At 39.2% G+C, this 14448-nt stretch overlaps 1 protein-coding gene across 1 annotated transcript in view; it reads left to right on the top strand.

Annotated features, from left to right (window-relative positions):
- The first annotated feature begins 9337 nt into the window (after nt 1–9337).
- Nucleotides 9338–14448, top strand: part of ZNF831 (zinc finger protein 831) — a 40504-nt gene continuing 35393 nt past the window's right edge. Inside the window, exon 1 of the mRNA XM_019548206.1 lies at nt 9338–13631. Coding sequence (XP_019403751.1) covers nt 9372–13631 — 4260 coding nt within the window. The 5' untranslated portion in view covers nt 9338–9371. The remainder of the gene's footprint in view (nt 13632–14448) is intronic.

Raw genomic sequence — 14448 nt, forward strand, 5'->3', positions numbered from 1 at the left:
CTTCCACCCCTAGTACTTACCAGCCCAGGGTCGGCTGCTGCTCCCTGCTGCAGCCACCGTGGGCTGCCCGAATCATCAAAGCTCTCTGACTCTTTTCCAAAGATTCGGAGAGCTTTGAATGATTCAGACCTTTCCACTGGTCCCCTGATTCGATTCAGATTCAGAGATTCAGCCACTGAATCGGGGCGAATCTCCTCTGAATTGAATCACCACCCAAAGCTTCGCGCAGCCCTAGTGAATGTCTGTTAATTTGCTTATCAGTTCTATCTACATTGCTTACACTAACCTGGGAAGATTGAACGGACTGTGCCTCGGACTTTTTGACTGTCTGTACTTAGCCTAAGAGGTGTATCTTACTTACATGGGATTAGGATCAGTTCCATCCAGCAAGTATCTCCAGTGGAGATGGAATTAGTAACTGCACTGTAGTTATTTTGAAACACATAGATAGAGCTGGTCTGTAAACCAGAATCATGAGTCATTGCTAGTTTAGTGGCATGTGGTTTTCTAGTATCACTGACTACATTTTAAGTGCATGCAATAATTTAACATTAAATATTGTCAGGAACATTCCAACATGCCAGAAAAGTAAAAAACTCCTATATTTTAATGCTGAGGAACAGTAACAACATTTTTTTCTTAACAGCATAAAAATAAAGAAGAATAAAAGCTAAAATAATAGGAAAGAAGATAACTTGAGTTGGGGTAACCCCAGAACTACTTATATGCCCTCCATTCCAGAATGGAGGATTTGGTCCAACTGGGCCAGCATTCAAATCATCCCTTGCTTTTTTTGTGCATGCTAAAACAAAACAAACAAGCAAAACTGAAATAAGCAAAAAACAACAAAAAACCCACAATATAAAAACAAAAAACCCCACATCATTAAAACTTCCCAAAACTAAAACCCACTTCCAGCTCTAGTATTAACCTAAAATATGAATCAGTGATTCGAAAAGACCTCCAACAATCATGCAGGGAACATGGACAAGTTCCCTAAAAGAAATGTTCTGTTTTCACCAGTTCCCAGTTTACCCCTGCTCAAATTAGCTGCAGATATCTCAAGCTGGCACACGTTCATATTCATAGCAGCAGGTTACAGAAGTTCTGCATTTACCAAATGAAGCAGCACATGTGATGATAACCACATTTAAAATCTGCATTCTTAGGACGTGACATCCCTGAGGAGCTCTGCAAGCCAAGAAATGACTAATTTTGCAACATCTTGGAGAATGAAGCTTGCATGTTCCTGGTTAGGACATACTTAGTCAAAGGGTTAGGCAGAGAAAATTACACAAACAATGGAATTGATGTTTCAACTAACAGCCAGAGGCAGGGAAGTTATTGGGTGATATCTGTTACCCCAACTATACAGTTGGTCCTATACAGACAAGCTTTTGAATGTAAAGCACCCATCCATAAAAACACAGCAGTAACATACTACAGTGCTGTCTTCTAATATGTACCATCTGGCTATGTTGATGCTCTTTTCCTGGCATATCTAAAAATCTCCCATGTACTCATGTGGATCCAGACTCAGCAGGACATAGCAGTGAACGCCTTACTGGGATTCTTCACAGCACCCCACTAAATGCAGGACAGCCATACTGGTTCTGTTACAATCCAGGCCAGCCATGTCTGTGGAAAGCAGGAAGGAAGCATTTACTGGTAGTGAAGCAAGTTTTTAAAAGGGTTCAGGGCCTTCTTGTCTGGTCTCTCAGTGACTGGAAAGCTCTCATATGTGCCAGTGAATAGGGAGTGGTGATTTATTACTCCTGATCAAGTGAACTCACAATGCAAGGTCTGGGCTACTCAAGCCATCCATTCAGTTGCCTTGTGCTGATTCTACTCTGCCTTGTTTTCTCTGATTCTGTGTCAGCTCTCAACTGGAGGTACAGAGACCTCTTTTCTCAGCCTAAACCCCTTTTTTCCAACATAGCTGAAGTATTTGTACCCTATACCACACCAGTTCTCGCTTCCTTCTGAACTGTGGGGCACTCCCAGCAACCGGTGGGTTCTAACCCATGATGGATAAATACAGGATTCATATCTAAGAAGTATTTGCTGTGGATTTCTAGCAGAATTTTAAAAGCTACTTCTAACAGTGCTAAAAAAAAGGGTTAAGCAAACCAGCTTTAGTCATATACGAGAACTCCTACTATTATATCCCATTAATATCTTTCACTGAACAATGTTACTTGTAATGCAATAGATCAAACACCTACATTTCAAGGCAACTAATTCTGTTTATAGGCCGTTAGATGAATAATGATAAATGATAGAAAAAGGTTGAAACACTGCTTCGTTTTCCTGTTTTATCTCTTCCTGTTTTCTGAAGGTTGTTACTGTGACACTAATGTACAAAAAATCATTACTTCCTACTTCTGATCTGTTTCAAGTCTTTGTCCCCGTTTCTCTCTCTCTCTCTCTCTGTGCTTGCATCAAGTATTGACAGAAATGAGACTTCTTTTGCCGAAATGCTTAGTTACAAGAAAGGTACGGTAAGTTAAAAAAATTCTCAATTTATTTACAAAAGAAGTAGCTCAGTCATCTGTACTCTGCAGTATTTTCTTTCAAATAAAACTCACCGGAAGCCTTTTAAAAAGGCATTTATCATCCAGATATATCTAGCATAATACAGTATGTTATGCATGTGTAGGATGTTGAAAAACTGCTGTGTGATAAAGCACACAAATCTTTTTGTGCCTATCTATGTATTGTACCTACAGACCAAGTCAGGGGACTGGATATGGTGCTTACTTAAAGATTGCTCACCTCTCCACAAAGGTATGTGATAAATGTAATGAAACACAGAAAGCAGGTTGCATGTGAGACTGTTAAAAAATATGATGGTAAATATATAGCACAATCTGTATGCAACATTAGAGATGCAATTACTATATAATTAAGGACTCGAGTGGGGCTTTATAATAGGGCTCAGAAACCCCTGAATATCAAATATGCAGAATAAAGAACCAATTTACACAGGAAAAAGTCAGCCCCGTTATTATATAATGTTTTTACATGTTAAAAGAAAGATGATTAAGATAACTGATTATTATATCAGTTGTGCTAACAGAATGAGCTGAATCCAACCTATACGACATTGCTGTCAGCCTGGAGCCACTCCATTGACTTTACTGAGGATCTATGCCCACTTTGACCAAACTTTGATGGGTTCAAACCAGTGCTTGAAAAATTATTTAAGATTAATTTTAGTGACCAAGTTTTAACCCTTTGGCCTAATCTGTGCTGAGAAATACTGACCCCTCAGTTCCCTCTGATGTCAAGTGCTGTGAGCAACCAAGATCTGGCAGGATTGGATGCTGTATACAAAGACAGATTTGCTTTACGAGTGAAAGATAATCCAAATTAACCTAGGACTTGAAGGAGTTTGTGAGATGCTATGGTTGCAGCAGCACAACCTGTGTGAAAAAGTACTGTGGTTTTTCGGTTGAAATATCTTAATAACATACAGACGTGAAAAGCAAGATCTTATTCAGCATACTAAAACGTAAGCAACACAAGATGTCACTTAGAAAGAAAGACAATATCAGCTTTTCTATAGAAAAAGAACTATTACAGCTGATTAGAAAAAATTCTGCTTAACAACTATAGAATATATCAGTTAAGCTGTTTGTGTGGTACTCTTTAATTCAAAGGTACCGCATTACTTAAAGCTTTTCCCAAAATTATTTTCTGACCATGGAGTCTACCCTTAATGCTAGCTTTAAAAAAATGCCCATTTTTTTCATTATATTGTTGCAAAAAATTGAGGCTATGATCAAGAACATACTGTACTGCTTGCTACGTCACAAGCTCTAACAGTTTATATTGGATTACATGCAAGCTCTGGTACTCTGGAGCTACAGTATCATATTAAAAACATCTGTCTGGCACAAATCTCAGTAGATGTATTGGCTGGCCTTATGACCAGCCTTGTACTTAGACTGGATCCTGAAACAGAAAACATGCTATATGACCATGCAGAAGCTTTAAAATGTGTTATCTGTGGTCTGCTTGAAATAAAATTATTAATTTCAGCCCTTACTGGAAATAAATGCATAGATATGATATATTTTACTTTGCAAACTGCTCTGTATGTTCTTGATTAGGTGTCCTATACTTCAGTGATGCCTGGTCTTTGAACTCTCCTAACCTCTTTGAAACTTCCAGCTCAGGCCTGTATCTGTTTCTCAGCTTTTAATTTCTGTAATTATTTTGCATAATTTTTTGGGGGAAAAAACTGCATGTAACTGCAAGTTTAATTTGTGTGTGCAATTACCCTGTGTTACCATAATTGCACACACAGTCTCCATAATTCTGCATGTAAATAAGACATACTCCTACATACAAGTTTCTGAAAAAGTAATCTTCCAATTAGTTATCCAGGATATATGTCATAAAGGTATTGTTGTGCTTCTTATTTTCATAGCATTTATATACCCAGAAAATTATTATAGGTAAATTGCTAAAAAAAAAAAAAAAAAAAGGCACCAAAATTACTACAGATTGTATATCCAGTTATATCATTATTTGGCATGCTAATCTGTTACTCTTACGCTATGTAACTGAGTATTGCTGTGTAAGAATAAGAATCTTTTTTTGAATCTTTCAGTACGCACCAACTGCTTCTGAAACTTCAGAAATGAGAGTACTTTCTGATACACTCTTTTCGATTGGCAAAATCTTGCTTGGAAATGGTTATAAATTTTGCTGTAATCTCTCAAATCACAACAGAATTGTTTAAAATGTTCTAGTTGCCATTTTTATAATACAACTTCATACCACATAGTGATTGCTCCTTACAGAAACTTTTGTCACATGAGAAAAGGGAAATTCATGCCTGGCAGCAGGTTTTAACACAGACAAGCACTGGTCCTGAGAGGTCAAGTCACTTAAAACCCTGAGTTGCGTAAGTTATTTATTATAATTCATCAGCATGTAGCTGAACAAAGGTGGCAAAAGAAGTTGGAAATATTTTCATCAGGCTGTCCCAGCTCCATCATAAAGGACCAAATGGGAAAGCTCCTCACTGACTTTTCCAGAGCAGGTTCCAGTAGCTCACTATGATTTTTATTATTTCACTTACCTATGTCTAGGGCTAGGGACAGAAATTACACATAAACCAGTATAAATGATCAGAAGCTTGTTCAAATCTGTAACACAACAAAAGTTCAGTGCACGTAAACTACTTTCAAAATGGCTAAAATTGGTTTAAGATAAACCTGGATGGATGTAGTATCAGACTGAAATGATTTAAGTTAAACCGGTTTATTGAACTTCTGCTCCAGATCCCCTCCAGATTCAAGTTAACTAACAGTCCCCCAGCATCCCAGGATGCTTTGCACTTCTGACAACACCCACCCCTCGCAGGGTAGGCAGGCTAGCCTTGGCCCATGCTGTCTGTTCCAGCAGAGCAGGGATGTGCTTTAGTACCCCCTGACTTTTGGCCTGGGTCACTTCAGGCATGTGGCTGCATTTCCAGAATGGAAATAAATGGCTAATTTTCACTATATACAAGTAATTTTACATATATATATCGATTAGCAATTTTATATATATAAATATCTATTACTAATTTTCATAATGGTTGCCTATTGCATCAGGGGCCATCACTGGTAAAGTTGGCAAACTACTATTATGGTATTACCCAAAGACCCACATCATGATCAAGTTTCCATTATTTTAAGAGCTCTGCCACCATATAGGTAGGTAAATCCCTGCACAAATTTTAATCTGGATAAAGACAAGCAGCAACATAAGCAAAAGGCAAGAAAGAAGGAAAACTAATACATGTATAGATGCTTTAGTTAGCACTATGTACAACTTACTGACACAGAATAATTTAGACATTTGTTAGCTTTTAAAATCATTTTGGAAATCCTCTTGCAAACCATAACCCCTGATACTCCATGAAAATTTACATGCTGTTGCTACCTCACACTGGAAAAAATGCCCCAGGACTTTCTCACCACTTAATTTATCTTGTGTGATCACCATCATATTATTCAGATGTAAATAATGAGTCATATTGTGCACAAGACTTGCTTGTGTGTTCACAGGCAGCAATCAGGCAACTTTTTTGAGAATTTAGCCCATGATATTTTGCAGTTCCACTGGCCCCTTCATTTTGAAGTTTATCTTTATTTATACCCCAAAGAAAGGAAACCAAACACTATAGTTAGATTCAAATGTGTCATTTGTACTATTAGATATGTATCTGCTTTGAGTCAGACTGCTCAGGAGTGAAAAGTAAAGTAACTCCCTCTTCCAGGATGAGTACAGGAGAGAGCAAGCTTTGTGAGGCTTCTATTTCTACCCCCTTTTCCTTCCTTCATAAGCAAATGGCTTGAGGCAGGGCAGAGAATATGAGGATATCTGGCTCTGTTCTTCAGTTTGCCAGCCCATGGCAGAACTGCTATAGCTGGTGCAAAGGACACGTACAAGGGGCTGATTTAAATTAACTTTCCCTTATACCAAAGGGGAAATGAGCTCAATCTGTTTGATGGGTTTCACTGGAGAGACCTAGTTGATCATGATCACTACCCTTTGCACAGCGCTGTATAAAGGTAGTCATTAGTCCTTAATTTGCAGCTCTTTGCAAATTCTTTATCGTAACACAAGACAGGTTATTAACAGTTTTTCTTAGACACTTCCAGTGTCTTTCAGGACATTTATTTTAATTTAGAAACTTGATTCTTATTCCTAGTTGACAGCATAATTTAGTAACCCTAGCACCTCTGTTAATGATAATCTACTCCACCTGAAGGATATGCACCTTTATAGACTAACTGAATAAGATATAAACATAGGGCACAAGCTTTCATGAGCCCAAGTTCACTTCATCTCATGCTCCTTCTAGTCAAGCACAGAGGTTTACTTCAACAGCTCTTCCATTTGTTCATATGATAGCCTAGCTTGTGCAAGACCTCTGCCGGCTTTCTCAGTTAGCACAGCCGCTGAGTCCTTTTCGAAGCTTTGTTTTATCAGCTGTTCCAACTGCAACTGAATAATACGGCATAACTAATTTAATAGGCATTGCCCATTTGACTGTTGTCTGCAAGTAGATCTCAAAATTCTTTAATGTATTTGTTACTTGAAATTGTCCACAGATTTCTTTCAAAAATAATTATTGCAAGGTTTGTTTTCAATAGCTACAATACATGCTGCATTGGTTATAAACATTCTAATGTTAGATTGTACAGTCCAACTAAAAATATTTGCTATATGATGGTTAGCTATTTAAAACCACCCAACCAGGGTGATAAAGCAATACAATGCACATTACAGATTTTACTGTTAACTATGTAATTAAAAGTGTGCTTTTTATGACTATTTGTACTAATAAAGTCTAATTGATATTAATAAAGACAAAAGGGATTGTGAATACTGTTGAATAAAAATATTAATGAATACTCACTGCAACAGTTCTACTATTTGTTGATTTGTGCCGATATTATTCCTCTCATTCTCCCCTGTGTACAATTTAAAAATTGTTTTTATTGCTTTGCAATTCGCTATTAAGATGACAAAACACAAATATGGGCAAATTTATCTGATCCGGGACCCAAAGCTTAAGCAAAAAACAAAATGTATTAGAAAAAATGTCTAATATGTGTGTGTATTACATAAAATAACTTTTGTATAAAAGATTTTGATATTCCTTAAGGATGACAGATGTTAAAAAGAATATAATTGTTAGATTTGAATTGACTAGTACAGTAGTGTTTTAGTGTGCGTGTGAGTGTGTGCATGAGCACACGTCTGTGTATACACACACGCACGCATGCAAACACACACACACACACACACACACACACACACACACACACATTCAATAGGAAAATCCCTTCACTATACACAGAGACAACCTTATAAAGCTAGCCTCCTTTTTGCAATTCAACAGCATATCTAATGTGTCTTTTATCTTGTACATGTTTGTAAGTATGGTTAGCAAAATAAATGCACCTTTGAATCATCAGTTTAATTTAGTTTTTGTATTTTCAGTTTTTTATTAGCTTCCAGCAGCATGTTCTGCCTCAGGTCACTTAAACAAGGCCATCCATTCATTATGTGTGGCCACATCTAATATTCAATATTAGCAGAAGCAAGTCTGCAATAACTGATCACATTTCCTAAGTCTGCACCAGCTGTACTTAAAGTTAGCAGGTGCTGATTAAACTATAATTCATTCATTGCTTTGTATGGCTTTGCACTGTAGAGAAGATCTGGACACTAAGCTTCCTTTTAGAAATGTTTAGATTAGAATCTAAGATGTGTTATGATTAGAGAGAGACCTAAATGACTGATGTTGGATCTGAACTTTCCCAAAACTATAGGGGTGTAGCCAGGGAGCTGGTCTCATGCTCCACTCTTTTTAAAATGTCATACAAAATTCTTCTGATGTTCTTTCTAAATGCTGTGGGTTACAAACTATATAACAAGATAGAGCAAACAATACCTGGCATATGTGGGCTCTCAGCAAAGTAATACTATTTTTTATACTACATGGGCAATGGCATGCAAAATTAATTGGCACTTCTATAGCACCTTCCTTCTGGAAAATCTCAAAGCCTTTACAACATTTTTGTAAATTGTCATAGCTCCCATGTGAGGTTTGTGAGTAATACCTGTTATAGCACAAGTGAACAAGCCATAGGAATACAGTCAAGTGATTCCCAATGTGGTACTCAAATAATAGGCTATAGTACCCCTCTTAAGGCTCCATAAAGCCTGTGCTCTATTTTTCTTTATATGTATATAAACTCTGGCATATATACATCTGTATATAAGCTCTGGTTAACTCTGGCAGAAACTTGGATGTATATGCAACTGATTTGCTGACAATTGCCCATCCGAACTAACTTGGGTAACAAAAAGATATCAAACTAATTAGAAGTAATGCTACATAATACAGAAGTGTACACTGCTCCATAACAATTTCCAATATTACTAAAGTGTTTTGATGTTGGTGTAAAGAATATAAGATTTTTAATATTTAGTCACACTTCCTAGTTGCTTTTATGGGAAGTCTTTAGTAGCTTACTTGGTTTATAATCAACTTTTGTGTAATGCTGCTGTGTTGTATTAGCCTCCTTCTAACAAATGAGAGATGACTCCATTTCAGTGGTGAAAAAAGTGGTTCCTTTCTAAATAAGCTTTTGCGTAAAAGGTTTTGTTATTCCTTAGGGATGACAGATGTTAAAAATGATATGATGTTTAGCGTTTGAATTGACCAGTCCAGAAGATGTTTGATTTATATGATGTCATAGCTGAATAAAAATCAAGGCTTTTTAATATTCAGTGCAAGCATTTGTTTTTTTCTGGCAGGTAACTGAACATATGCAGAATAGCATAAAACCTTTGAAATGGAGGCACAGAAGCAGCCCTGTTCCACTGTTGCGTTAGCAGACCCACCAGCTCACATCTCGCCTCTTCAGGCATCCCAGAATTCATCAAATCCTAGTCAGAGCCCTGTACTTCTTCAGCAGGAACAAGCCCTGTCTCAGACTATATACCTCAAAGCCCTTACCATACCGCTGTATCATCCTATCCAGTCAGGATGCTATCAGCCAAACAACCAGCTAGCTGCTGGTGGAAGTGGTATAAACCTAGAGAGTAGTAACATGCCTTTAATCCTAAACCCAGTTCTGCATTCAGAGAGGACAGATCAGTCTCAGTCAGTTCCTAAGAAACCGCCAGGACATACTCTGACAATAAACATCATCAGCAGTTTGCCAGTGTTACCACCAAGCTCTTGTCCAAATGCACCTGCTGGAAGCCCAGGGAAATCCAAGAATGCTGGGAAGTACATTTGCAAACACTGTGGACGAGACTGCCTGAAGCCAAGTGTCCTTGAGAAACATATTCGCTCACACACGGGGGAGAGGCCCTTTCCGTGCACCACCTGCGGCATTGCTTTTAAGACTCAAAGTAATCTGTATAAACATCGAAGGACCCAAACACATGTCAACAATGCAAGGTTGCCTTCAGAGTCTGACCATGGCACTGCGCTGGAGGAGAACGAGAGGGCAGCAGAGAGCTCTGCAGCACAGGGTGCAAAAGCACACGATAATGCCTGTGAAAGCCCCGGGACAGGAGTTAGAAAAACCATGTCAGAGACTAACACCACAACGGACACTAAGAAACTTCCGCCCAGTGCTTCATCGCTCACAGTGGAGCGTCAGAGGGTAAAAACAGATAGTCCCTATAACGCAGGGGGAAGTCAGAGTGCTCCTGAAAGAGAGGCAGTGCAAGATCCCCAAAACTTATCTTCTCCAGTAGTTTCGCCAGGTAGTCGACACCACAGAAGGAAGATACAGGAACAAAGATCCCCAACAGCAAATAAGCACATTCAATTGCAAAGGCAGCAAGCAACCTATTCAGATAAGCAGTGGGACTGCAAGCCATCTGACTATAAGCTGAAGAAGTGTGAGAGCACTGACTCAGGGTATCTGTCACGCTCGGATAGTACAGAACAGCAGCTGCTGTCCTCAAGTCCTCTGCATAGTCTTTATGAACACAGCACAGAGCTGGAAAATGAAACTGCTTTCAGCAGCCCAAGGGGCGCAGCAGGAAGTGGTGCAAAACTGGATTCAGCTGAGAAAGCAACAGCTTTGATGTTAGAGAAAAAGAAGCTGGAAGAGCATATCTCAAAACTGATATCTCATAACAAAGCTGTGGTGGACGATACCCAATTAGACAACGTTAGGCCCAGAAAAACAGTCCTTTCCAAACAGGGGAGCATTGATCTGCCAATGCCTTACACGTATAAAGACTCCTTCCATTTTGATATCAGGTCTCTTGATACAAACAGGAAAAAGAACCTCTCCCTGTGCTCAGCAAAATCTACCTTTACACCCATGGAAAAATCCAAACCCCTGTTTTTTCACTCAGTTCCCACTCAGTTCTCCACAACAATTGACTGTGTGCCTGTTACACGAAGCAACTCTTTGCCATTCATAGAGAGCACAAAGATTGTGCATGAAAAAGTAAGTAGATCAAAACCACCATCACTCGCAAAGCAGTCCCTAAATACAAGCGTTTCTAGTTTGTTGCATAGCAACAAGCTTGCTATAAGTTCAGTGGATTTTCCTAACAGCCATCCTCGAGCACTTGTCAGACAAACAGCAGTGGATGACTTGCCACTAAGTAATACAGGTGATAATTATTCCCCCTCTGAGGACGTACAAGGGGCGAAAAAGCCAGGAGCTGGAGGAGATGCAGTCAGTGCAAAGTGTAAGAAATCAAGTCAGAGGAAATTAAAAATGTTCTCTCAGGAAAAATGGCAGATGTATGGTGATGAAACATTTAAGAAAATATACCAAAAAATGAAGAGCAGTCAGGCCGCCAAGAAGCTGAAGCAAAAGGGAAATAAAGTTACAGATGTTACCGTCTTCATTCCTGAGCCAAAGGGTGCAGCCAGTGGCGATGGGGCTATAGATGGCAGCAGCTCTACAAGCAGGAATATTTCCTCCCCTGTGGCCATTTCTACCCCAAGGATAAATGCTGTGCAATTAGAAACCCATCCTACCAGTAATCATACACTGCAGAGTGGTTCCTCCGAGGAGAGTGGTGCAGGCAGTTTTACAGAACTAATGGAAACATCACACTCAATCAAAGCTGGCAAGCAGCATGTAATAAGCAATACTTCCCAAGAATTTAACACCAGCGAGGCACACCGTCCAGGGAAATATACAGGGGGTAACAACATCTTACCAACCCCGAGCACTGGTCGTGAGCTGAGGCAGGTAGCAAGTCAGTTAAGCCCTAAAATATTAGATGATGATCATCTGCAGCTGCACAGCAATGAATTGGAAGAGCCACATCCTGTGAGAGATACCAGTGCCCTCGAAGCAGCATGTGAAACTAATTCAAACAGAGATCTGGAAAATCATAGTGGAAGAGAAACTGCTCAGCATGCACAGACACCTTTAAGGGTACAGAGCTGCAACAGTGGTGAATCCTCCCAGGAGCTCCATGAGTTACCATCAGAGAGGAAAAAAATGAAAGTTGATGCAGCAAAGAGCAGAGAAAATGTGGCTTTAAAATCCAGCTCTAGCCCTAATAGTAGAAGTCATGTCATAGGTGAAACAGTGAGTTCGAGAGAACATTATAGTATCCCTGATGCTACTTCCCCTACTTCAATAAAACACTCAGTTAAAGAAAAAGAATTAAATGCAAGAATTAAGGAACCAGTCTACAGAGCTGAAGGCATGCAATGTGAGAAAAAAGTCAAACCCCACAGAGAACCCACAGATAATGTGAATCATCTTACGCATTCAGGAGGGGCCTCAACAACCTCCTTTAGTGAATTTCTGGCACCTGAATTAAAGGGGAATAACTGCATTTCTTTCGCTTTACATAAGCTGACAAACACAGGGATCAAAACATGTCTTGTTACAACAGGACCACTTCAAAGTGGTCATGATCCTGGCATATCTTCCAAAATTCAACACCTGCAGTCTAGTCCAGTAACTCCGCTCCTACAGAAAAATGCATTTTCACCGAAGTATGTCCTTAAATTGCCACAAGACAAGAGCGCTGCAGACCTGACATTTACACTGAGACCAGAGCAGAAGACTGCACCCTGTACTTCTTCGCCAGTCACCTTGACCAAACCTTCCTGCATTGTCGACAGCAGGTCGCTCAGTCCTGATCCTGGCAATCCGGTTTTGTCTTCTTTAGCATTTGAACTGAGGCACCAGGCCAGCAGAGAAGGGCATAGATGGAATGTACAAGCAAACTGGAAGGCACCAATTTTTTGCTTGCCAACCGATCCAGAAAGGACAAACAGCTCAACCAAAGCAGATGACAGCTTTGATAACCAAAGCTCTAGGCAGAAAGCAATTATGGAAGACACTTGGAGAGGAACAGAGAACAAAGATAATGTAAGTGATCAAAGGCAAGCGGAGGAGAAAATGATAAGCACAACTACTTGCTCTGCACAGACTTCAGTGACGAAAGTCTGCTTCGCTTCTATGTATACAGGCAGCTTTTTCATATCTACAGACATCAAAGGAGAAAATCGGGTTTTACGTCATCTTCACTCAGGAAGAAACTCTTTAATAATGACATCAGCAGGCAGAGGGCCAGCTCCTAGTGAGGACAATGAACTGACCATCAAGGGATGGGATGAAGACAGTAGCTCTTGCTGCATCCGTAAAGACACTTCCCCAAAACTTCAGGACATAGAGCATTCAGCGTGTTCAATGGACAACTTCAATTATTATTGTCATTCCTTTGGCACTTTTTACTGCCACACCCTCAGTCATCATTCGAAAGAACTCTCTACACAGCCTCAAAATAGTTTGACTTGTTACTCAGGAAACACAAGGATCTCAAACACAAAGGGCTCCTTCCCATCACTAAATGCTGAGCCTCGATTAACTTGGTGTTGTTTAACCAGAAGCCTTCCTTTGCCAGCTGAGCAAAAGGAGAAGGCGGACTCTGCATACTCTTCCTTACACATCTGTAAGAATAATTCTGGCAACGAAGGCACCTTGTCAAAATGTGACGTTTCTTTTTTCAAAATGAAAAATGTTAGCAAGACTATGACCTATGGCTTGACAAGCAGGAATTTAAAATCTCTGGTTTCCTCCTTTTCACAGGGCCAGCAGATACAGAAGGTAATTTTGTTAATACTGTCCCCTATCACAGATCAAGGTTATAACTGGCTAAGCATATGTTTAATTAGTAAAGTGGAAGAATAAAGGTTAAGATATATTCTCTTATTACAGCAGGCATGTTAATCCTATTGTACCTACTGTACCAGATCACTGGCCACTTTTAATTAATCCACTTCTGAGTACTAAAGGAAAAAGTGCCTACATTAGTCTCCCAAAATAGGCATGTGTGGGCACATACAGATGAACATGGATACAAAATTCAAAAGTGCATGTATAAAGTACACATAGCTACTCATACTGTGCATAAAACATACATATTCTGCGGCAATAATTACATTTCTGTTGCTTGGAAATTTGACCTGAAAAAATCTGTTTACTGGAGAAGCATGCTTTATCTTATATTTGTACCTGCATTCATTGCAATACATTCTTATATTGCAGCATGTAGTTTCCTGTTTTCATTTTAAAATTATTTTTGTATTATTGTAGCACTTGTGAACCTCAAGCAATCAAGGCCTCATAGTGTTTGGTCATTTACAAAGAAGAGAGACAGACTGTACCAGAGCGTTTTTCTTAAGACATGATGTACAAGTGAATGTCTTTCATGAGGATGGATTGGGATCTTAACAGAGACACTTGTGTTTGTACAGTGTAAAATGTTTTTGAAGGTTTGGGGATTTTTTTAACTGAAGTGAAACTAATACATTTAGCTACATATCGCTACTAGAATAGTTGGGAAAGAATAATCCAGAAGTATGTATGGGCCTTTTTTTTTTTACTATGGCCCTATAAAACAGCAGCTTGTTTTGTGTTCAGT

This window comes from Crocodylus porosus, unplaced genomic scaffold (assembly GCF_001723895.1).
Source record: "Crocodylus porosus isolate Cpor-Errol unplaced genomic scaffold, CroPor_comp1, whole genome shotgun sequence".
NCBI classification, from domain to species: domain Eukaryota; kingdom Metazoa; phylum Chordata; order Crocodylia; family Crocodylidae; genus Crocodylus; species Crocodylus porosus.